Source organism: Xyrauchen texanus, chromosome 45, assembly GCF_025860055.1.
Source record: "Xyrauchen texanus isolate HMW12.3.18 chromosome 45, RBS_HiC_50CHRs, whole genome shotgun sequence".
Lineage (NCBI taxonomy): Eukaryota > Metazoa > Chordata > Actinopteri > Cypriniformes > Catostomidae > Xyrauchen > Xyrauchen texanus.
This window is the reverse complement of record NC_068320.1, coordinates 21,439,877-21,466,182: the sequence shown is the minus strand read 5'-3', so window position 1 is coordinate 21,466,182 and position 26,306 is coordinate 21,439,877. Positions and strand designations below refer to the sequence as shown.

General features: G+C 37.4%; 2 protein-coding genes across 3 annotated transcripts in view; both read left to right on the top strand.

Moving 5' to 3' along the window:
- LOC127637326 (protein Wnt-5b-like) overlaps window positions 1–19,878 on the top strand; it is a 94,830-nt gene extending 74,952 nt beyond the window's left edge. The window contains exons 2-5 of one of the 2 annotated variants that reach the window (XM_052118336.1): window positions 4,025–4,149; window positions 4,814–5,061; window positions 7,662–7,954; window positions 17,021–19,877. In XM_052118336.1, coding sequence (XP_051974296.1) covers window positions 4,058–4,149; window positions 4,814–5,061; window positions 7,662–7,954; window positions 17,021–17,479 — 1,092 coding nt within the window. In that variant the 5' untranslated portion in view covers window positions 4,025–4,057 and the 3' untranslated portion in view covers window positions 17,480–19,877. Of the gene's footprint in view, window positions 1–3,997; window positions 4,150–4,813; window positions 5,062–7,661; window positions 7,955–17,020 lie in introns of those variants that run through there. The other variant, XM_052118335.1, reaches the window with a different exon arrangement.
- Window positions 19,879–22,070: 2,192 nt separating this feature from the next.
- Window positions 22,071–26,306, top strand: part of LOC127637748 (adiponectin receptor protein 2) — a 30,963-nt gene continuing 26,727 nt past the window's right edge. Inside the window, exon 1 of the mRNA XM_052118999.1 lies at window positions 22,071–22,173. The gene's annotated coding sequence lies outside the window, so the exon portion shown is untranslated. The remainder of the gene's footprint in view (window positions 22,174–26,306) is intronic.

Sequence of the window (26,306 nt, the reverse complement as noted above, 5' to 3'; positions counted from 1 at the left end):
TATTTAGTATGGGTGGCATCTTTTGTCTCTCTCTCTCACACACTTTGTGTCTTTCTCTCTGGCGCCTGAGCTCTTTGTGTTCAGTTGTGTATCTCCAGTACCATCACAGAGTTCAAGAGCTCTCCTGAGCTTCAGCCAGGCTTTCTTCATCTTTCTCACTCAGTCATACATACACACGTCTTCTCGGCTGCAGCGATTCCCCTGTCTTCTCACCTCTGTTACTTTCCTGTTCTCTGTCAGACACAGAGACATGGAAACTGTTTACATAATCACTCAAAATCAGACCCAAGCCGTAAGCGATCTGCCAGTATTGGCAACCGTGCCATTGTAAATCAGAGGAAATCTAGATTCTAAAGCCCAGCAGAATCTTGATGGTTAAAAGGTGTAGATTCTATTGCGCCAGTGATGTCATCATTTAGCAAATACAGCTTGCAGGGACACAGATGGCATAGAATGTGTCCATTAAAGGTCACATTGAAATATGTATTGTTGGAGGCAAATTTAAAGCAGAATAAGCAATGCATCTATGATGTAATTTCATGTAAGCACACATTTATTTGTATCTAAAATAAGACTGCTTGATATTCAGTTGTGTGTTCAGAGTGCATGCTTGTTTTTCATGTTCTGTTGCTCGCAGTCAGTCGTGACCAGATAGAGAGAATCTGTCTGGTGGACATAACTTTCACCTTAAAAGATCCCACAAGAGCTTATAAAAAATTAAAAATAATAATTTAATTAAATACAGTCTGTTTTTTGTTTTGTTTTTTTTGTGCTCATTTACTTTTGATAACCTTAGAAAATATACAGTATATGGCACTTTTTCTTTAATGCATATTTGTATGTATCACCTACCCAGATCCTAATGCATTTACTGATAAGCTTGAGTCTATGGTATCAAGTGGTGTGTTTAATGTGTTACACTGACATTGCGCCGGGTTGCGCTGCGATTGCATATACCTCATGAGAAAATTTAATTGCAAGATTTAACAATCTTTGCTCATTACTTTATACAGCGCGCCCCCAAGTGGTAATGGACATTAACACAGTCACACGAAGGTATTTTAAAAGTTGGTGCATTAGAATGGATATATGCATTGTTTTTGGAATAAAAACTTAAATATTATGACTTTATTATACATTATTAATTATTATGCCTACATATCTGTTCCTGTGTAGATATAGTACTGGCTCACTGGGGTTCTAAATACAATTATTATTTAGTTTTTTATTTTATACACAATTTACAATCATATTTAATCAAACTACACAATGATCACTCTAAGACTTTATAGATATTACAGTTTCATTTCCTGTTAATGCCTGATTTTCTGTAAAGCTGCTTTGAAACGATGTGTATTGTGAAAAGCGCTATACAAATAAAAATTACTTGACTCTACATTTAATGCTGTACTGCCCTAATTGTTGTCTATCAATAACCTCTCTGGTTATTGATAGACAGTGGGTGGCTCAGTGGTTGAGGCTCAGGGTTACTGACCAGAAGGTTGGGGGTTCAAGCCCCAGAACCACCAAGATGCCACTGTTGGGCCCTTGAGCAAGGCACTTAACTCCAGGTTGCTCCGGGGGGATTGTCCCTGTGATAAGTGCACTGTAAGTCGCTTTGGATAAAAGTGTCTGCCAAATGCATAAATGTAAATGTCTCTGCAACGTTAATGAAAAATTATAAAAAATTTGAATGAAAAATTAAAACCTAAAAAATAACCATTAGTTATTGTGTTTTGTGTACCTTATTATTAGGATATCATGCAAAACCCTACCAGTAACTTTCTGGTAAGGTTGGTTTATGGTTATACAATAAAACTGAAAATCACCATTAAAAAAACCTAATGTATAAGTTATCATTAGGTTTTCACATTAAAAACCTCCCTGCAACATTCTGGGAAGGATAGTTTATGGTTATAAAAATAAAACCTAATTTATTTTATTATGTGTGGCCTTCTGTTTTTATAAAGGAACAGTTTTTAAATGTTGAGAGTTATAAATTTGTGTTTGGTCTGCATAATAAATATGCGGTTCTATTCTAATGGCGTTGTAATTACTTAACCAGTACACCAGGGGGAGCTCACAGAACTCATTAATAATTGTGAAGCAATTTGAATCATGAAATGTAATAGTGGTTTGCATTATAACAATTGCATTTTTTGGGATTTTGGCATAAAATAAATGTGTGACTGTTTTAAATAGTAAGAGTTATGAATGTGTGTTTATTCTGGGAAATAAACATTCTCTACAATTGTGATTGTAATGACTTCAACAGTACACCAGAGGGAGCATAAAGTACTCAATGATGGAAAACTAAAACGCACCACCAAGTATCATAGACTAATCTCGTTTAAAAGTAAATCACTGATACATGAATTTACTTGCATAAAAACATCTCTAATAAGAAATCTGTGATAGCCCTAACTAACCTCTTAGAGTAGTCTGCGACACGGTATTGCCATTTGAAAAAATAGGCTACAGCGAAATGCATTTTGATATTTAATCTCATTTACAAAAACAGCATAGGCGTATACTACACAATGCATAGTGTAAAGTAAAATAAATAGTGTTTATTGCTCACTATGTCATGGTCCCAGGGTGAGGGAGGGACACTGGAGACGGGCTTAGGTGATGGCTGGGCGTGTGGATTAGACGAGATGAAAGGGTCTGGAGAGGCCGCTTTATCATGCACAGACTGCTCGGAAATTGAGTGGCGTCTCTCACACCAATCCTGATATGTCTGTAGGTCGGCACTCAAAAGAGAGGTGTAGGGGGAACAGATGTGGGGGGTGATGCTGGAATGGGACAGGGCTCTCTAATAGTTCCCAAACCTCTCCAAGGTCTGGCAGAGTGACTGGAGCTGTAAAACTCTCATTGTATTTGCATTCCTTCCCCTGCACTTCTAAAGGATAGGGTGCAATGTGGCTGTTTATGTCTACAGTATTGGTTATCAGTCGTAAATTCGTCCAAAATGGGTTTGCTGATAAAAATGTTCCCCTCGTTAGAACGTGGTTTAGTCTTGCTTGCTTACAAGTGAGAGCGTATATCTCATGCCCAAGTGCGTTTAATGCAACTGCGTCTTTTATGTGCAAAATGATTTAAAGGGTAGCAGGAGTTGAGCTGTCAAAGATTAGATGTGTTGCTTTTATTTCTGATGTCAAACTGGGATTTTTTGTTTTTCCCTTTTTCGGATTTATTGCAGAAAACTATAGAGCCGAAGAGAAAGGAGATTATACGCATGTGAACTTTGATGGAAGAATGATATTTTCCAAGCCGTTAACTCTTTTATTCTCTCTCTCTCTCTCTCTCTGGGCTTCATGTGAACTTTTGCCTTTTTTTTTTTTTTTTTTTTTTTTTTGTCTAGAGACACATTTTCATACAAATGCATGGAAATCCATGAATAACTCAACACGTTATAATGTACCGTGTCTCCAAAAGGCGCTTTTACGCACAAGAACGGCCGAAGGTTCCTCAATGAATCTCTCCTCAAAGGAACTCCTGGCTGTTCTCATTTGCTGCCCTCTTGTGTTGTTCCGCACACAGTCCATTGGCCTCACCAAATTCCTCTCCCAAGTTCCTCTGCTGCTCCACCTCTTCCCCATTGTATCCTCGTAAAAGACGAAGGGGGTGCGGAGAAATGCTGTAGGGAAGGAGGAGGGAGGGATATGTTGTGCCATAGGAGCGGAGAGGTGTTAGTCCACTCTAAGAGAACAAGTAGAGACAGAAGAGAGTTTGGATTCTCACATTAAAATTGCACTTATGTCTTTTTTATTCGTTTTAACTCCATCCATGTGGCGCTTACATGCAATCTCGCTCCGACATCCAGTTTTGTTCCATTTTACGAACCAAAGTTTGAGCAGAACAGATGTCAGACTCCGTTAGTGCCTCCGGTCATATAGGTGTTTTACGCACAGCTGGTGCTTCCCTGTGCTTCAAGAGACTTTAGTTGTTTTTAGTCAAGGTACTTCTGAAGAAAGCGGCTTGTTCAAGTGGATTACTACTTTTTTCTTCAATGTTTCCCCAGAGAAGGCTTTTCCCATTTCTTGGACCAGGAAATATGGATGTGAGGATGAACCAAAGACATCTACTTCTGGCCGTGACCCTTATCGCCTGCAACTCACAGCTGCTGGTGGTCGCCAACTCGTGGTGGTAGGATCACCTTTTATCGCAAATATATACTGTAATTTGGATTACAATAGTAATTGTATAAATAATATTTGCGCTGTGTTTTGGAGAAGAATGAAACGATGCATAAGAAAACTTTTAGCTGAGAACAAATGTGGAGGCTCTGTCACAATATTTACCTTTGGCAACAAATGGTCAAACTGTTTGTAAATATGGGGTCCAACATGTCCTGAGGACAACAGGTTTTTCCTCCAGTTAACTTTATTATAGGCACAATCCTATAATAAAGGAGTTTTGACACAATCCAAGCTGTGCAACCCTTAACTCAGTAGACTATCATAATATCATAAATTGCTCAAAATTAAGCAGGTTCATGATTATTGTAAAAAATACAACAATTCATTCTAATGCTTTGGTTTACAGCTATTTGGGCAAGAACATTTGAATTCTTATGCATATTTATTTCTTATTGCGTTTACAAAAAAAGCAGCACAATAAAAGTACGATACAATCAATTTACACCTCTTTGCATAATATACTGCAGTTCCATAGCTCCAAGTATGGAGATTGAAATTTTATTTTTTATGTTTAGACTACAGCTTTGTTGTTTAAACTGTGTTTATATTCAATCCAATTCCTGTATTTGGCTGACGGTCGGTGCTTTTGTCTTATTTGGACGACTTCGCAGGTCATTAGCCATGAATCCCATCCAGAGGCCGGAGATGTACATCATCGGAGCGCAACCTTTGTGCAGCCAGCTGAATGGCCTGTCTCAGGGCCAGAGAAAGCTCTGTCAGCTCTATCAGGACCATATGGTTTATATCGGAGAGGGGGCGAAGACGGGCATCAAGGAGTGTCAGTACCAGTTCAGGCAGAGGCGATGGAACTGCAGCACGGTGGACAACACATCGGTGTTCGGGCGCGTCATGCAGATAAGTGAGTCGAGTAAACACTCAGTCACGCGCAAAACTACATGCGCTCAAAATGTCATCAAATCAAATTGAATTCATCAAATGAACTGGATGGAATAAATCACGCAATATATATATAATGAATGAATTAGAAAGTAGTCTATAGTTTGAAATGGGAAATGGAACGGTTAAAGTAAAAAAAAAAATGTAGGCCTACACATAACTGTAGCTACACATCTTTAAATGGGACACTCTCAGCACGCATCGAACCGTTCCAGATAATCTTTGCGCTTTGTACGCGTGACATTTATTTATTTAGTGTCTGAAAACAGTGAAAGCATGTTTGTTTAGATAAAAAAAAAAGTTCTCTTTATACTTTATGTATGCTTATATGCGTGTACATTTGTTTTTATTATAACAACTTAATTAACCGAAAATAACGTGTACTCTACTTTATGCATGTTTGTATGCGTGTAGGTCAATTGAGTGTTAGTTCCGCTCATCAGTGAAACAAGGTGTTAGACGCGACTTGCCCCTGCAGTCAATCGCGTGGTTTATATTGAGGTGTTAGTCGGGCCATTGTCCAGCGTCGCTTTTGAAATGCAATGACGCGATGACACAGAGTCTGGATATCCGGGACTCTATTTGAAGTCTGGGCACCAAAGGCCAATAAAAGTGGCCCTCCGAATTCAACAGGCGCATTGCTGGAATGCAGGTACACACACGTTCGTCCGTCTGTCTGTCCGTCTGTCTGTTCGTCTGTCTGTCTGTCTTATTAAAGGGTTAGTTCATTCACAAAAGGAAATTCTGTCATAATTTATCTCCTTATGATTTCAAACCTGTATACGTTTCTTAAAGGGATAGTTCAACCAAAAATGAAAACATTTACATCATTTACTCACCATCATGCAATCCTATAGGTGTATGGCGAAGAAGCATACACCTATGAAAGAAGAATATAGAAGCTCTGTTGGTCCATTCAATTCAAGGCTCCAAAAAGCACATAAAGGCAGCATAAAATTAATCCACATGACACAAGTCCTTCTCAGTTGGTGGGAATATGCACCAAGAATGAGAATCACTAAAATCAAAAGAAGAAGAATGTGAAAGTGGAGATTGATAGTAAAACAAAGTACATAAATATTGAGCTGTTTCTCACCCAAACCTATCATATCTCTTCTGAAGACATGGATTTAACCACTGGAGTCATATGGATTACTTTTATGGTGCCTTTATGTGATTTTTGGTCCTTCAAAATTCTGGCCACCATTCACTTGCATTGTGTGGACCTACAGAACTTAAATATTTTTCTGAAATCTTTGTTTGTATTCTACTGAAGAAAGAAAGTTCTACAGGTTTAGGACAACATGTTGGTGAGTAAATAATGTCAGAATATTTGGTGAACTATCCTGTTAAGAATGGGGTAAACTAACATTATATATGGTTGGTCTGATGGTGCCGGTTTTGTGCTATTTTTTTTTTACAGTTTTTCTCGATCGCTTTGGCTCATTGTTTTAAACAGTCTTAACATTCTGTAAACTTTAAGTGCAATTGTCACAACTGTTTTATAGGACGTCACAACTCTATTGCAGGTCTGCAAAATGTAGTAACTCACCCAAAACATTGAGCGTGAATCGATCATCTGTGTATGACAATTTCACTGAGTATCAGCTCATCAGAAAGCCAAGTGAATTTAGTTATTGTGCAAATTGTAGACAGTTGTACTTAATCTTTTGCACATATGTTCCAAAACACGTGCAATTTGCTTAAATGAATAAGAAATTCAAATGTGTTGCGAACAAGAAACTAACTGTTCCGAGATCTGAACTTAATGTTTTAAAAAAAATTATTATCATTCAAGAATTGAGCCAAAGCGATTGTGAAAACCTGTAATGCACAAAGCAGTTACTTGTGGCCCATCTAGTCAGGGACAAATTCTCCTTCATAAGGCACAGAGGAAGAACGGATCATTAAAAAGATTTCCTCTTATTACCATTGTGTTGTAGCATTGACAGAGAGTGCTTATCTCTAAACATGGTTGTACCAGCAGATTTAAAAATGTTTAAACGGCTTTTAAACGTTAAATGCTATTAACTGTATTGCCTGTGCTGTTGAGGTATGTGCAATCTGCATTCCAGATGGCTTATTAGATGGAATAAAATCAGGTAACACATGCACAACAGATGCGAAAAAGAGCACACATTTTTATAAACCTGGTGCCTCTTTGGCAGGAAACCTTTGCGGTTTATCATACACCTCATATGAAGTGTACCAAAACTTGAAAACCTGTCAGTTCTCTTTTTCTCATGCTTAAATATAGATTTCCATTGAGATATATTCATAACAACAATGGTATGATGAATCAATGCTGTCCATGTACATGTACTCCTTTCTGATAATCTTATCTCTCTCACTGGAGGGCCTACCAAAAGGATTGTTACCATATGTGGGTGTCTGGAATGGAGTTGTTTTACTGTTTGCCTTACTAATGGGTGAATAATCAAGTATTACAGCAATGTAGCATTGTGGGAGATTTAACATAAAGTGATTTGTAGCCCTTTCCATCTCTAGAATGTAGGGTAGAATTTTATTCAAGTTCTAACTATGTGTTTGTGTCTTCTGCAGGCAGTAGAGAAGCGGCTTTTACCTACGCCATCAGCGCAGCAGGAGTAGTGAATGCGGTAAGTCGGGCATGCCGTGAGGGCGAGCTTTCCACCTGTGGCTGCAGCAGAGCGGCCCGTCCCAAAGAACTCCCAAGAGACTGGCTTTGGGGTGGCTGTGGAGACAACGTCAACTATGGCTATCGTTTCGCCCGGGAGTTTGTGGACGCCCGCGAGCGGGAGAAGAACTACCCACGTGGATCAGTCGAGAATGCGCGCACACTTATGAATATACAGAACAATGAAGCCGGGAGAATGGTGAGCAACAAAAACACACACTCACACTCAGTTGGTTAATTTTTTTACAATGTTCCTGTTGTTCAATTGATTCTAGCAATGCCAAGATCATGGGTTTGATTACTAGGGAACAATAAAATGTATCAAATGTATAGCTTAAATGCACTGAACGTTGCTTTGGATAAAATAATTTAAACAATAAAATGAGCAATGTCTGTGAGCAATTTCAAATTTACCATGTGCTCCTTCATTTTGTGTTGTGAGTCTACAATGCACTATTTAATTTTTTTTTATTTATCATATTAGGTATGGATTTAAACACAACTTACAAACTCTGTTGTGATATTAAGAAATTCAACTCGAGATATACACTCTAACAGATAAACATGGCTGTTAAGGATGTCCTCAAGCTTAATAAAAAAAAGGTTCTTCATTAAAATAAAAATGTTTTTTGTATTTCATGTTTTTGAAATTATCTAAAATGCAGAGTGTTATCTTTTGGGGATAGGGTTTGGTAGTAATTATATTTAGCTGTTTATTTAAACGAAATTAATATATAGTATGTACTCATTTAGACAGCTAAGTCAGCATGTGTGTAAGTAGCCTGGGCTAAAGGAATAGCTAATTTAATGGAAGTGACCAAATGGCTCCTGTGTAGGCCAGTGCCCTTGGAGTCTGGTGGGGGTCAGGAGGTCAAAGCGCCACAGCTAAGACAACCCTTTTATTCGCTCTGTCCATACATTCCCTAGCCCACTGTTTCTTGTTGCCTCTTAATTTAACATCTGCTATAGTTGAAATGTTTGTCCAATTTCACCTTTAATTCATTTAATTGTTCAGTCCATGCCAAACTGAATAGTTTTAATAAGGTGATGTGTGGCAAATATGCTTAGTATTTATTAACTCTCTGAAACAGCACATTTTCTTTTTGAATGGCTTCTTGCTGTTTTATAACACAAGCTCTTTGCTAGAGACATTACTGTGTGTGAGTGTGTCTGGCTTCAGCAAGGCATGGCCCCCCTACCACGTTCAGGTGGGCATAAAACATGAGCGGGCTGCCAAAACACACTATCAAGCTGAAATGTGTTCCTCGTCCCCTTACAAGTCCCACGCTTTGTCATACCACACCCCGGTTCCATCCTCTTTGCCTTAGTTATTTGAGTGCTTTTAAAATGAAGCAGTCTCATAAAAAGTCCATTTGCTTGCTGATGTGGGTGCTTGCCGTGGCAGGGCTCCACTGCGTATGTTTGTCTTAGGGAAGATGAGTGTATTTAAGGTGTTTACAAAAGAGAGGGCCCCTTCTTTGGAGTTATGGCACTTCTGAGTTCCCTGCCTCTTCTCCTGGAGGTCCCAGAGGTCAGGAGGTCAAGGCCTGGATGGGTTCTGGAAATTTGGACAGAAAATTTGTCGTAAATGTGAGCTGAAACAGTTACTTTAAAATCCAACAACAGAACCTTTGACATAGAGCTAAAGCTGATCCAGGTTTAATTGGATCTTATGTACATTTAAATGATGATGAATGATATATTGACAAAAAATAGGTTGTGTTTACAATTCTCGCTGTATGTGTGGAGAGACTCACTGAGAAATCCAAACAGACATGCACAACAGCACAGAGTTTGTTTAAAATCAATATTGCAGCATGTTCATAATTGTACTAATTTTACAACTATACAGTTTACAGTATATTTAAATTTGAAGTAAGAATAAGTGTAACCACTTATAAAACTATTGTAATATGAATAGAATTTGTAAACTGCCTAGAAAGGCAAAATGTAGCAACAATACATTGTCAAAAGTTTGTAATGACCGAAATCGGGTCTTGTGTGTCTTCTGCAGCCAGTAGAGAAATGGCAAAAAGTTTGGGTAGCTCAGTGTTAAAGATGCTGGCTACCATCCCTGGAGTTCGCTAGTTCACTAGTTAGAATCCAGGGCGTGCTCCAGCCAGGTCTCCTAAGCAACCAAATTGGCCCGGTTGCTAGGGTGGGTAGAGTCACATGGGGTAACCTCCTCGTGGTCACTATAATGTGGTTCGTTCTCGGTGGGGCACGTGGTGAGTTGTGCCTGGATGCTGCGGTGGATGGCGCGAAGCCTCCACATGCGCTACATCTCTGCGGTAACGCGCTCAACAAGACATTTGATAAGATGCGCGGGTTGACGGTCTCAGACGTGGAGGCAGCTGGGATTTGTCCTCCGCCACCCGGATTGAGGCGAATCACTACGCGGCCACGAGGACTTAAAAGCACATTGGGAATTGTGCAGTCCAAATTGGGAGAAAAAGGGGAAGAAATCCCCCCCAAAAAAAGTTTTGGGTAACTTGACTGATTTTTTTTTTTTTTATCTTAAAAACATTTTAATCTGAAGGTGTATGTTTGAAATTAGTTTTGTAGACAAAAATATAATTGTGCCAACATATTAATTTAATTACAAAACTAAAATTGTATTTTTAAAAAAGGTTTTGAAAAATTATTACTTGGACTGAATAATAAAGAAAAGCAGCTAATTAGTGCCCGGCATATAGAAATCATCCCAGGGTGATTCCACAAGAAGTTGGTTCAGAAAATGTCAAGAGTACATGACTAAAAATCTTGACAAAGGGTGACAACTTTACATTTATGCATTTGGCAGAACTTTGAAGATGATAAAATATAATGAAATGTATTTGATTTATTTTGGATTTTGTTTAGTCACAATATAATTACCATAGTTCCATTTATGTTAATCCATAGTTTTGATTACTATTATTCTAAAATGTGAAAAAATAATAATAATTATAATAATAATTATAAAGAATGAGTAAGTGACCCTAAACCCTGGTTGACATTAATTATAATCTACAAAAAAAACTTTTGTCTGTTTCTTTGTTGGCACAGGTACTAGGTTTTCGGTTTAGTAGGGCAGTATAGTTCTTCTAAACACAAGTTTTAATTTCAGTTTTGTGTGCAAAATTAAAGGTGTCGGCCAGAAACTTTGGTGCATCAGTACAGATTATAGTTTATGGTATTGCGAAGTACCCGACCACCCTCAACTTCTCCTATTGAAAAGTTTTTTTTGTTTGAGTTATTGGCACCTGCCTTGGTGAAAAGGTGCCTTTTTTTCTTTTCCATTTATCATTGGTGGGCCGGCATCGCAGGGTGGATGTGAAAGTGTGGTGTGACCCTATTTCATCTGTATGTTACCCTGAACGACCCTCCACCCACCGCCGCTCACTTTGTGCAGGTCTTTCTGCAGGGTCTGTTCGCCAGAGATTTGTCTTGCTTGGAAAGGCTTAGTGTTGGTGGGCCTTTTGTGGAGGCAACAGAAGCGTATTGGATGCCCCACGATGTGGAGTCGGGGCAGGGGGAGCTGTAAGGGTATAGTGAAAGAAGGTGTTTGTGATTCTGGTATTGTGGGTCACAAAGACCTGTGACCCAGACAGTACCGATAGGAGGCCTCTTTTTGTGTCTTCCAAAACTTATACTGTAAGTCAACTAGAGTGAACACACACACACACCCATATCTAAAGCAATTTATTTCTCTCACCAGGGGTGGACTGGCAAGAGAGATCGGCCCAGGATTTTACATAGGAACTGGCTCAAAAGTTGTTGAGCGTGGTGGTGTTGGGGGGGGCTTTCACTTTTCTGCATATCACTGCTCCCTTCGGCATATCGTGATGCCATTTTGTGGCCCGTTCTGCATAACGTGGTGGCTCATTTCAACGTAGTCCCAGTTCTCTAATGGCCAGTCCGCACCTGATCGGCCCAAAGTGTGTGAAAATGCACAGTATGCCAGATTACCAATCCAACCCTGACTCTCTCCTACAAACACAGAGGTCCATCATGTTAATGCTCAAGCTTTCTGCATTATTAATGTTTGTATACTTTTTTTATCCACACACACACACATATACACACACACTGTTTATGTTCTCATTTCTTTAATGATGTTCTCTGGGGACATAGATAGACCTCTATTGTTTTTATATATAATGCTAATTAAATGGGGCCTGGGTAGCTCAGCGAGTACTGATGCTGACTACCACCCCTGGAGTTGCAAATTCGAATCAAGGGCATGCTGAGTGACTCCAGCCAGGTCTCCTAAGCAACCAAATTGGCCTGCATGCTAGGAGTGTAGAGTCACATGGGATAACCTCCTCGTGGTCGCTATAATGTGATTCTCGCTCTTTGTGGGGCGCATGGTGAGTTGTGCGTGGATGCCGCGGAGAATAGCGTGAAGCCTCGACATGTGCTACGTCTCCACGGTGACGCGCTCAACATGCCACGTGAAAAGATGCATTGATTGACGGTCTCAGATGCGGAGGCAACTGAGATTTGTGCTCCGCCACCCAGATTGAGGTGAGTCACTGTGCCACCACGAGGACTTAGAGTGCATTGGGCATTCCAAATTGGGGAAAAAAGGTGAGAATAATTTTTTTGCTAATTAGCATAAATAATTTATTTATATAGGACTAGAATAGATCCAAAAATCATTATTTACTTTTTTATCCATATTTGTCCTAAGGGAGGTTTTGTCACATTTAGCTTATCATTAATGTTAGGTGTAATCTAATTACAAAGTAATTCATTAATGTAATCTAATTACTTTATAAGTAATAAAAGTAGTGTAGTGCAATACATTTCTAATTTTTGTAATTACAAATTACATTAATATGAACATCTGTTTTCATTTCTATGACCTTACATTTTACCAGTATCCCTCAAAGAATCCACAAAATTGTAGATGTATTATTTATCTAATTTTTAAATGCGGCTCATTACCGCAAATACATTTTTGCGGTCTTCAACACTACAAAACTTTCCTCATGTATATCAACGCGAGATCATATTCTTTTTACTTTAACTTCTTTTCCCCCGTCTATCGTCTCTTATCTCTACACCTCGAGGGATGGTTAGTTGCCGTCTCTGCACTCCGCCCCGACCCTGCCCAGCAGCCAACCCTGACCCTGTCTGAGCATGCTCCATTGTGTGCAGCACAGCATGCGTGTCCTTTCCATGCACCAATGAGCCTGTCTATCCATCACACCTTGGTCACTTGGCCCAAAAAAAGAAAAAGAGACAGAGAGTGAAAGGAAGGAGGGGGAAGAAGAGAGAAAAGAAGAGAGATTAAAGTGTGTATGAATAAAGGAGAGAAATAGAGGCCTTTATGTGAACACAGTTTCAGTTGGATGCACATGTTGCATACAAATGTTCAAAAGCGCCTTTGGTCGAGATAATTTGGTTGAGATAGTGAACTACAAACAAAATGTAACTTTCAGCTTGACACGCAAGATAGTAAATAACAAGGGGCATCACAGCCCTTTTTTAATGTATTTTTTGAGGGTGCACAAGTAGCATTCATGGCTCACTTCATGCCCTAGGCAAGATAATACATGACCAAAAAAAAACCTTTACAATAAGGTTGTATTTGTTAACATTGGCGACCTAAATTATTTAACATGAACTAACAATGAACAGTACTTTTACAGCATTTATTAATCTTGATTAATGTTCATTTCTGTACTAATACAATTTGTACATTAAATGTTATATGTTTTAACAGTAGTTAATGCAATATGAACTAACATGAACTAACAATATACAAAATGATCTTGATAAATTAACATTAAACAAGATTAATAAATACTGTAAAAATTAATTGTTTATTGTTAGTTCATGATATACAATGTATTTAATAATGTTAACTAATAGAACCTTATTGTAAAGTGTTACCTTTAAAACTTAGCAGTCCCTGTTGTAATTGTAAGACATGATAGTGAAGCACAACAATTTCCATTTAGATTGCAAGGGGACCCAGATTCATATACTCAACCTAGTATATAATATATTTATTTAATAAACCAAAGAAAATTTTAACTGAACTTTTCACAATCAGTCAGAATGTGGAAATGTAGAAAATGACAGCTTTGAATTTTTTTTCACAGAAACAAAAGTGGGTGTCATGTGAATAATATGATTATAAAATGAACTATACTTTTAAAGGGATATTTCAACCATAAGTGACAATTCTGCCATTATTTACTCACCATCATGCTGATCCAAAAGGTCCTTTTAAACTATTTTTGGAAGTTAAAAATCAATTTGGCTCAAAAATCGGAGGAATCTATTTGAATTAACATTAAACTTCTGTAAATAACCAAGACATATTGCGTTATTCGGGTAATTTCTGTGTGGGAAAAATGTGTTTTTATGTTTGTGTGTGTGTTGTTTCTGGATTGTAGACAGGTATGCAGGTAGGGCCGGTGATGACAGTCCCAAGGTGTTGGAACTCCCCTTAATAATGTCTGTGTGTGAGCAGGTAAAAGGTAGGGGGCTTAAACAGCTGCCACTAAAAGGGGGTTGGTGTGTCGTTGTAGGACATCCTCAAAGACAGCCGTTAAATGTTCTCACATGAGGTGGTAAAGGGAGGAGCTCTGCTGGGGCTTAAATGACAGAGAGGGAGAAAGAGAAATGTCTTTTATGTTCCCTCGTTCAGGACACTAAACAGGCACAAAGACACAACAAACAAGAAACACCACAGACCAGGCAGGAAATACCCACATTGTCCCACCCAAAGTTGGTGGAGCCCAGACATGGAAAGCGATTGTACTCATTCGTTTTTGTGTTTGTGTGTATGAAAGTCTTTAATTCGTAGGTTTTCTACAACACTTGCATAGCCCACTCAGGCGCATTCATGTAAGACACGTTTTGCTGTGCAAAGAATGGACAAGATGCAGTGCAAAAGAATGGAGACGAATGCAGGAGTCTCAAGATAAAGTTTTAAACGTTTAAAAGTTCCGTGTTGATTTATATGTTATTGAAACAGGAAGTTCAGGCAGGACAAATCGACGTCAAGGCCACGAAACATACTTGCTGGTTAGTTTGGGGTCTCTAGTCATTTTCATTCTAGAGAGCATTTGATTGGATAAAAATTTGTTTAGTGCATCATGAGTCATCATTATTTGTTTGTCTGTCATCCCGTAAGAGATAGAGTGTACATTTTAAATGTGTATATCTGTTCAAAGTGAACTTTGTGAATGTTTAGGAGCACACCTGCATATAGATGGCCTCAAAGCCATCAGACCTGGACTAAAAGCCACAAACCGCTAATATTGATTTCATTGGGTCTTCAAAACTGGGTCTGATAAAAAGAGGGTCTTAAGCGAATAGTAGCACAGACGGAATGCAAATATGCTCCCAAGTCTCTGCTGCATTGTGGTCAGTTGATAAAAAGTAATAGTCTGTTATTGTTACTTGTAAAATAATAAAGTTACAAAAGACAAGCTCAAGGAGAAAAGAAAAGAAAAAAACAGCCACTAGTTCAGTACAGCAATATGTTGAGCAGTTCTTTATTGATTCAGCTGGGGGTTTTATTGAATTTAATCAGCAGGAAGTCTACTGTCAGTGGACATGGGGCCCTCTGTGTGTTCTAGAACAGAATGACTATTCATCCCATTGTTCTCCAAATGCTCTCACTGCGTCTCTTTGTTTGTTAAGGGACCATAAACTCAAAGGCCTCAGGAGGCCCCACCAGGTTCAAAAAAGACTCTGTGCATGTAACGCATTTGTCCTCTAGAGGGCAGTCTTGTTTTATGAAAGTCTATTTTGCAGTCATCAACTACTCTTCTACTGTTCAATGGCTTTTCCTTGTGCCCAAATATGTATAATAAATAAAATGTTTTAATGTTGTAGAATCCAAAAGTCTGAGACCAACGTTTTAATTGCAAATTATATTATCAGCATAACTATTTGAGTGATAAATTGAATGTTATTAATATAGGGGTCTGAATGTCGAATATCTTTCATTTGTAAAATCTGGAAATTTTTGTTTTAAATGTTTTATTTTGAAACTTTTAAAACAAAAAAAAAAAGCAAAAGAGGGATATACCAAATACTAAGAAATACTGAAATTGAGGCAAATATTTCAATTCAGCTTTTAAAATTTGTTATGAAAATCAATATTTATTTATTTTTATATTTTTTTATATTTTAAGACCTTTTGTATACAGGTGTTAACATGGTCAATGTCCAAAAATTTTTTTATTAATATTATTCCCTCTTCATTTTACATCATAACTTATTTAGAACTTATAAATTAATTATAATAACAATTTGAATGATGTTTACAATTAATTATTTTACTCTACAGAGGTGTCCACATAAAGAAATCTGGGATTTCCTCTACATGGAAAATCGAAATTGAGTAACACTCTAATTTAAGGGTCCAGAGTAATACACTAGTAAAGCATGAATAAGATGGTAATTAATAATGAATTAAATGTAGAGTAAGGCTATCTTAGCCATAATTTACAACTTATTAAATATAATATTTTTGTGTTTAAATTAATGCCATTAATGCTTAATTTAAGAGATCATATATCAAGTTTAATAAACAACAGTTTTCAGTTTCAGATGCCATTGTAGAAATTAGTATTCACAGTCAGCCATGATTACTTTAATCAATGAGCAAAGTGTTAAATAACAGGACGGTTTCTGAGATTAAGCGAGTAGTATTTGGCTGGTCGTGTGATTCTAACATGGTAGTGCAGACCCTCTCCATGTAGAATAAAACAGATTTTATAAGGTTACTGATATGACTGGAGTCTTCATTTTAATGTGAGTGCTCATGATTTCCTACATATATTGCTAAATTAAACTTCTTTAATGAGGAAATAATTACTGAGTGCACCTTTAAGTGTATTAATCACCTAATAAATGTCAAACAAATGAATAACTTGTGTAAGTAAATGTTTCACTTCAGAACAAGGAGAAATCCAAGTTTTTAAAGTAGTCTCTGACTTTGGGAGCCCACTGTAATCCTTAAATTTGAATGAGTTGTATAAGATGTAAATATCTATTAGTGCAACAGTTGACATCAGCAGTTCTGTTATATTTTATTTGCAAATGATTACAGATCTGTGAAAGCTTATCTGTACAGGGAAATGTTTGTTTAGGCCATAGTATACATGGCTTCCTGCCATTAGATCTATGCATACCTATCATTAAAATTGTCTATGCTTCATTTGGTGTTGATAGTTGTTCCAAGGTAAAGCTGTAATGAACTACGCTCACAGCTGCTCTAATGGTTTCCCCCTGTCTCTTTCTCCACTTAAAGGCAGTGTACAATCTGGCCAACGTCTCATGCAAATGTCATGGCGTCTCCGGTTCATGCAGTCTGAAGACCTGTTGGCTCCAACTGGCCGATTTCCGTCGTGTTGGTGAGTTCCTAAAGGAGAAGTACGACAGCGCCGCCGCCATGCGTATTAGCCGACGAGGCAAACTGGAACTGGTCAACAACCGCTTCAACCCCCCAACACCTGAAGACCTGGTCTACATCGATCCCAGTCCAGACTACTGCTTGCGTAACGAGACCACAGGCTCCCTGGGCACCCAAGGCCGTCTTTGCAACAAGACCTCTGAGGGAATGGACGGCTGCGAGCTAATGTGCTGTGGTCGTGGTTACGACCAATTCAAGACCTACAAACATGAGCGGTGTCACTGCAAGTTCCACTGGTGCTGCTATGTCAAATGCAAGCGCTGCACATCACTGGTAGACCAATTCGTCTGCAAGTAGCACCCTGGGAACGGGACAGAAGCCCTGGAGAGGCACTGAGCAATTAGTGGGAAACAAATAGGACCCTTGGCGGACCCCTAGGGGGAACTTAGAGATAATTAAATGTAAAATGAAATATTAAATAGCGACAAATTAAAGTATATAAATAAGTGTACGTGTGCCATTGATAGTAATTTTATTAATGACTTTTTCTGACTTAAGGATCAAAAGTTGGACGTCATTGATGAAACGGAGGCACAGAGTGCTCGTTTATGTTGTCGTCAAGGTGTTCTCTCTACCGATAGTACTCGGCAAACACGCTCGTGTTTGAATCAAATGACGGTGTGACCCTCTGCCGTCTTTAGAAGGAAGAGCCTACAAACTCTTAAGAGACTCTGGAAAGAGGATAGAAAACAACATGGCACACCGTCCATCGCCTTTTCTAGACCTTTGTTTCACCACTTGCTTTGAGACTGTGCTGATTCATGACCAGACCTCTACAAACACACTCCACCTTGCCTATAGCAGAGCTCTTAAAACCTTAAGTCAAATGGGGACACCAGGAATGCAGAGAAACGCAGAGTTATTGGACATTGTGTTCTATGATGTCATGTTGATCTTTGAGATATGGCAGAACAGCATGCTGCTTCTAAACCTCATGTTATGCAAGCCACTCCCCCCGATTGAATCTGTAGAGACAAGTGAAAGATGAAACCAGGAACAAGTACAACCTGAGATGGAGTTTAAATCACCACAGACACACAAATCTTTTCCATACAATCTAAAACGTCTGTCATTTGAGTTTTGACACAAAGAATCCTTAATATAGGCTTTCAAATATCTGTTATAAAATTGTTATGCATTTCAGGGTCTTCCAAACGTCATATCTTGTATTAGAGCTGATTTTGAGGAGAATATTGTGTTGTTCTGTCACAGTGATGAATGTGTGTGTGGAAAAAAACAACAAGGCTACATGATAAGGACTGCAAAAATATTATTATAACCAAATACTAGTGGTTCAGATTATATTTTATTAATTGCTTCTCATTGTATACATCATATGTATTGTTCTGATTATAATTTTTTCGATAAAGAAGCTTTTTACTGGGGATTTATATAATAACAGAGGAGGTATTACTGGCCCCCGGATGAAATCGGCAATCATAACCAACCATTTCCACTGTCAGGCCTTTTACTTAATGAGACAAAAGATATTCTGTTCATGAGTGTTTTGGAGGAAAACTACAATTGTAAATAACAGTCAAGACATACTGTATTTGAAAATAACACTTAGAAATGTCTATAATTTCTATGACGTTACGTGTCAGTCCAAAATGTTTGCTGCCCTGTGATCATATGCTTGTTGTGTGTATTTCCCCCTCATTCAAACCAGTAATATTAAAACTATTAATAGTGATTATTATTACAAACATAGCTGCTTTAATTCACTTTCACTCTCTGTGTTTTTCTGTTTGTTCTGTCTTTGTTCATTTACTGATTTGATCACAATTATAAATGAGTTATATATTGCGCAGTTATGCGCAATCTAATAAGCGTACTAAGTGTGTAAAAGTCAAGACAATGAAAGTAGTATTAACCGTTCCTATGACTTAAAGGTATAGTTCACTCAATAATGAAAATCCTCTCATCATTTACTCACCCTTATGCCATCCCAGAAGTAAATTACTTTCTTCTGCTGAACAAAGATTTTTAGAAGAATATCTTAACTTTGTTGGTTAATACAATGCAAGTGAATGGTACCAACAATTTGAAGCAGCAAAAAGCATATAAAAGTAATCCATAAGACTCCAATGGTTTAATTTGTGTCTTTAGAAGCGATATGAGAGGTGTGAGAGAGAAACAGATAAATATCAAATTCCTTTTTTACTTTGCATTCTCCTCTCTGCCCAGTAGGTGGAGATATGCATGAAGAATGTGAATTGCCAAAAACAAAAGAAGTAGAATGTGAAAGTGGAGATTGATAGTAAAAAAGGACTTAAATATTAATCTGTTTCTCAACCACACATATTATATCGCTTTTGAAGACATGAGTCAAACAATTGGAGTCTTATGGATTACTTTTATGCTGACTTGATGTGCTTTTGGAGCTGCAAACGTTTGGTACACATTCACCTGCTTTGTGAAGACCTACAGAGATGAGATGGCATGAGGGTGAGTAAATGATGGGAGAATTTTAATTTTTGGGTGAACTATCCCTATAAAGATTCACTCATCCTATTCATTTTCATAGATATTTTGGTAACACTTTACTAAAAGGGAAAATAATTAGGTATCATGAACTTACAAATGAACAATTCGTTTTTATATCATTTATTTATCTTGGTTAATGTTAATTTATCAAAGTACTATTGTTAGTTCATATTGCATTAACATATGTTAGCTTATAACATAAAGAAAAGTGTAAAGGTATGTAGAAATTAAAATTTTATCAAGATTAATAAATGCTGTAAAGGTATGTTTCATTGTTAGTTTATGTTAACTAATGTAGATTAGGCATATAAGGTTAAGGTACAATTAGGTACCTTAACTAATGTCAAAATTTTTATAAAGTGTTACCGATTTTTCATAACACTAATTATTTTGGTACTGGAGCATGACCTCACTTTAGGTGATATTTAAATACAATCTTTATCTGTTTATCCTATTACACGTAACACATTATACACTATCTATGGGTTGTAAATTAATTTTAGACTGCAAACTTTAAGGTCAAATATGTTTTTTTAAGGTTTTGTCATAAATGTATAGCTTCATTTTAGGTGGACTCATTTCTACATTCAGGAAAGGCATTTCAGAAAATCTTACATCACATGTCAAGGCACCAGTTTCTACTTATTTCTATTAATAAAATTAATAATACAAATCATTTTAAGCATTACAATGCTCAACAGATGATGTTACATGTGCATTAAATACTCATTAATCAAGATTTTGATTTATATAGATATATATTTGAATGTACTTAAAGTATTGAAAGCATTAGGTCTACTGTATATAATGTTTTGAGAAAGACTTATTAATGTAAGTGTTACCCTGGTCTATGTATTATATAGTTTCTCTAAGTTTAATGCATTTGGGTGGGGCTGCTTTTACCTTTGTATAAACCTTACCAAACACAGCATCTCAATTCAGATTTGAACTACTTGGTTCACACCCTCTTTTTCACTGGCCTGGACTAGTTTCTGTGCGGTTGTTATCTGCGTTTCCCACCGCATGATTAGTAGATCAGCTCACTGGCTTTGTTATGCAATTAGTAGACACTAGCACAAAACTGCATGTTTTCTGTGACCCGCATTCAGGTTAGGAGAGTTCCACTGCATTTTGCTCAGTATCAATGACTATAAGTATTGATAGGTGGGGTGCTGTCTGGATGCCCTCAGCAAACATCTGTTGGGTGAGTAGGTGAGTGGGTTTTTTCTGTTTGTAAGACTGTCAACTTCATTCAATGTTGGGAAAGAGCTACATTTCACAAAACCTTTAGTTCACCCCAAAATAGAGAGAGTTATTTACTCACTCTCATGCTGTTCCAAATCCATATTACTTTTTTTGTTTGTTCTGTGATCTCTCATTTGGTCTGTTTGGTCAGATTGGAAATTCTTGTGAAAGCTCATATAGGTCTCAAACCACAGGAAACACATATGACCACACAGATATTTATGCTGGAAAATATCACACTTTTTTTTTATAGCTAACATAATAATTGCAAGTGACGTCAAACTGAACTGCAATGTTGGAACATCTACAGACTTCATACTCCTTTTGTGGTATTTAGCACTTTCACAATGTTACAATTTCACAATGATCTTTAACCTTTGCAGTTGATGAGACTATTACTAAATCAAGCTGTCTACCCTAGTTTAGCAACCCCCTTGCAACATTGCACAACTGTAGCCTTTGGCACTGATATCATTTCTGACCCAATCTAGCTGAAAATTGCATAGATAAAATAATTTTTGTATTGAAAATATTTTAAACTCGGCTACTGGTTTCATTACAGGCATATGACAGTCAAGATCAAAATTAGATGGGGTGAAGAGATGTTTTTCTAAAAAAAGTTATATCGAATATAAATAAATAAAAAAAACATTATACATTTTAGATAAATATAAATAAAATTTTAGATAATCAATTTAAATTGTAACACTGTATTCATTAACATATTGTTAATGCATTAATGAACACTTTTTACAGCATTTAGATACTTTATATACCATGGCTCATTGTTAGTTCATAATGCGTAAACTATATTTGTATATACAACTTGAAACAATTTATGCAATCAATATTTACCAAGATTAATAAATGCCATAAAGGCAGTGTTCATTGTTAATTCATGTTATCTATTCGCTTAATTATATAGATTGATAAATACAACATTATATTTAGATCAAATGTTTTTAAATCGTAATCTACATTGCGACGGCGACAAAAACATAACATAAAACATGAATTACACAAGCAAACAAACAAGTTCCAACCAAACTACAAATCCCGACAAACCCAGAAACCGATCACCTGCTCTCATCTGAGTATTCTGATTGGCCGCTTTGGCCTCACGCGAGGGGCGTCACATAAACATGCAACGACATCCAGAAAATCCAGCCATCCGAGTCAGTCAAGTCAGTCCACTGGATCTCCAACACTACAAGAATTTACGCTGTTGAAGGACAACCGCTCGCCGCTTAATCACAAAGGTAACCAAAAACCCATCACTCGACACGTACATTGAGTCGTCAGGGTGAGTTTTATAGCGTCCCTGACGATAAACTTACCAAATTTCATTGCAAATTAAGTTGTTTGTGTCAGTATTGCTAGCGGACTAGCTCAGTCGCTAAGGCTCAGCTGTTGTTTCCTACACTTTCATAAAGAGAATTTGATTTTAAATAATTTAAAACACCTGGATTTTGTTGTGGATGTGTCTAAAGGCTTGTGAAGACCCTTTAGTCCTACTTGGACGTCAAAGAGACGAGTGTAGTTCGTAAACCCTGTGTATTATTCACTTTAAGACTTGTTTTTGTCAGTCTTTGAGAGGCTAGAGTGACCACTGATGGGGTCTTTTGTCTTTTGTTTTCATCCTCTTGACATACTTCCATCAATAGTTCACGTCCAGTTTCACATATTAAAATATAAAAAGAGAGATGTCAATAGAATAGGATGTTTGGTTGGATTGTAAACAAACCAGGATCATTTTATCTGAACCAATATATATGTTAGAGGTCAAATGGTGATTGACATTATTGGAAACGTTTTGTGTTTCCTGGTATTGAAATGAAGAATTCCTTGCATTTTAAATCCACTTGTCATCACCACAGGCATTTCTGACCTACTTTATCTGTATGCCAGTCAAAATGCCCCCCATGAATGCATAGGGCTCTTCTACATTTTATAAAATCTTTTATGGGAGAATTTCTTTTTAGTTTTTTCTGATTTACTTGGCTGCCTAATCAAACCAGCAGGCAGCTTGTTATTTCATATGCATCTGCCTAACTATCTCTGTTTTGTAGTTTTAAGAAAAAGCAATGTGGCACACTTTTTTTGTTAGAACACAGCTCATCATCTTGAAGTAAATTGGATATCATGGGACTGGACTTCTGCCTAAAGCTAGTTCTAGTAGTTCTCGTTATTTCACATAACTGGCAACTCCACTCTCATCCAGCTCTTAATGACTGCACATAGCAGAACTTGAGGATAAATATGATGGCGTGCCTCGCTTTCCCACCATTTCACTTGTTGTTTGAGCCCCTAAACAGTTTAAAACCCTCTGCTACAGCTAAATGGAGCTTGACAGCTGGCTGCCACCAGGTAAGCTTCTTAGACCAAACACTTGACATTTAAAATGGTCTTCAAATAAGTCCTTGTGTTTTGTTAAACAATCAGTGCAGATAACGTTTCTTTAGCATTAAAGAAAACATAAACTTGATATTGACCTTATTTACACTTATTTTGAGTGATTCATTGCACATTATTGCAGTGTGAATTTTTTCTCTTCATAATCTTTCATCAAAATGTAATAACATTTTTGCATGTTTTATTGCGAGTTTACTTTTTTGTTTTGTTTTGTCTGACATCATGGAAGACCTCTTATTTTTCACCCCGTCCCCTCTAACCACATCTCAAAATAGTAAGACGGGGTATTGATACAGATTTCCCAATTCGATTCCGATTCACTTGCTTTCGATTTTAGTTACTTTTAGATTTAAAGGAATGTTCCGGGTTCAATAAAAGTTAAGCTCAATCGACAGCATTGGTGGCATTATATTGATTACCACAAAATAAAACTTCGACTCATCCTTCCTTTTCTTTAAAAAAAAAAAAAAAAAAAAGGAAAAATCTGGGTTAGATTGAGACACTTACAATGGAAGTGAATGGGGCCAATCCATAAACACTAAATTACTCACTATTTAAAATTTATAGCCAGAAGACATTAACAATATGTTTGTTAGCATTATTTTAGTATGATAAAATCGCTTACTAACCTTTTCTGTGTAAAGAGATGTAAATTAATGTCAACAAACTGTAAAACAACTGTAAAAATTATGATTTTAACAACTTTAAAGCAAATTTTAACAGAAGAATTAATGTAAGGGCTTTTATAAAATTATAAGCTTCTCATTTTTGCCTTTTTAAACCCTCCTTTCACGGTCATTGTAAGTGCCTCATTGTAACCTCTATTTTTGCTTTTTTTTTCAAGAAAATAAGGGGCAATTCAAAATATTTTTTTGTGGTAATCAAAATTATGCCACAAATGCTGTTGATTAAGAATCACTTGTATTGAAATTGGACATCACGGACCAATCAGCTGTGAGCTTGAGTAATAAAGTCACAGGAGTAGCTATGCAGTGTGTCAGCAATAGAACAAGGCATCCGTTAACTATCGGCGTGACACGCCGCATCACACTGGACACTTCCAGTGCATACCTTGTCATTGAGAATGGGAAAGATATGCTTTTGAAAGAGCATACATCTGAGCCTATAGACACAGTAAAGAGAGTTTATAACAGAAAGAATCAGGGTTACCACGTCAGCAGTAGTTTTGGACCACTGATTTTGAGCTGCAGTGGGGGGAAGGCACCTTATAATGAAGTGGCGTAGCAAACATCTTGCAAATGACAAGGTTACTGCTCAACTCCTGAAAAGCGTGGTTGACTGTACTGTTGATGAAACAGTCAATTTATAGAGTCCTTAGTTCAGTCTCTGGTTGTTGTAGGAATGAGGGAGAACTTGGTTAAAAACCAAAATAGGATGTACTGTGCAGCATATCAGCATGTCATTCCTCACTTCCCATAATCTGAGCAAGGTGGGATGACGTTGCCAAGACGACAGCCTCCTATGTGGCTCATCCTGTTTATGTAGATAATATAGATTACTGGAAAGCTGCTCCTTAATCCATGTCATTTTGCCATAGTCTATTAATTCTTACACCAACAGCTTCTTAAGAACTATGATACATTTATGGTTTAGGCAAAGGGCTCATTTTGACCTTGGCCACACTGGTTTACTTAAAGCAAATTGAGCATTTGACAAACTGGTATGTTCATGGCACATGGTGGGGTGTGAAGGACAGGACCTTTTTATATATATATAATTCAGTATCATAACATGCATGTTTATTTTGGTCTGGTAGTGTCTGATGTCTATCACATGTACTTCAATATGGGTTAGCAGTTGTATTCCCCTTTGTACCCTCTCACAAAAGACCTCTTCCTCTGACAGAAGATCAGTGGTTCCATGACTGATGAACGGCACAAAAAGGCACCTAATCACTTTACTGGCTCTCTTAGTCGGTCACATGGCCCACACATACACAATGACTGGCTCCAACAACTGCTTTTATTGGGGTTTCTCTATTCTCTATTTTGCTTTGTTATATGCATTTTGCTTTCGGTCTGCAATCCTTAGGGAAATCAAATGTTGTGGTCATGTAGTTATGCATCTCAAGGGGAGATTGTCAAATTAGTACCAGTTGGATTGACTCTTGAAGAGAATAAGGGAAAGTAAACACTTCTGTTAATCGGCCACGTAAACACTGTTATCAGCCGATGCGAGAAGCGGAAAATGGCTAAATATTGGCTGATTGATCGGCCCTGACGATGTATCAGTCTAACACTAATAATTTGTATTAAATTATTGTTTATAAAAATGTATTACAAATGAAACATTTTATTTAAATTAATATTGCTATGGAAAGTTAAGGAAACAAACACAGCAACAACTCTGGAATATCTGGAAATAAACTGAAGCAATGGGAATAAAATAGTGAAGTCTTCCTCGGATACTATGTTTGTTATTTACACAAGTGTCGATTGAAAATGACATTGCTGTGGAGAAAGCTGCTTACTGACCGAGTCGCATGTATACGGGAGTAAAGAATATGCTGCTTATACAGGGAACGCTGTTTACTCACAATAACCCACTTTCTCGCATTAAGCCACTTTCTGATGTCCCTGTGAACATGGTCAATGTACTGTTAAGCTGTTCTAGTTATTAAGAATTGATGGACTTTGTTATACAAATTATTTGTTAAATAGTTTCAACATAATGCAATTCTCTGAAACAGTCTCTACACAGAATCTGATTGAGTCAAATGCATGTCATCATCTTATGTCAGATTCACTGCATTGTCAAAGCGTTGTGGCGTCCCTGAGGTTCAGCTGCAGCCAGAAATCAAAAGCTTGGCTATATGCTACAATTCCACGGATCACACTTCTTTGAATTTGCGTGCGTGCGACTTTCTGTAAACTGAGAGGTGGATCCAGGTGTAACGCAAGCATTTGCCAGTCCAGTTTTGTCAGTCATCAAACTTAGCACATGTGATTGAGAAGAATCT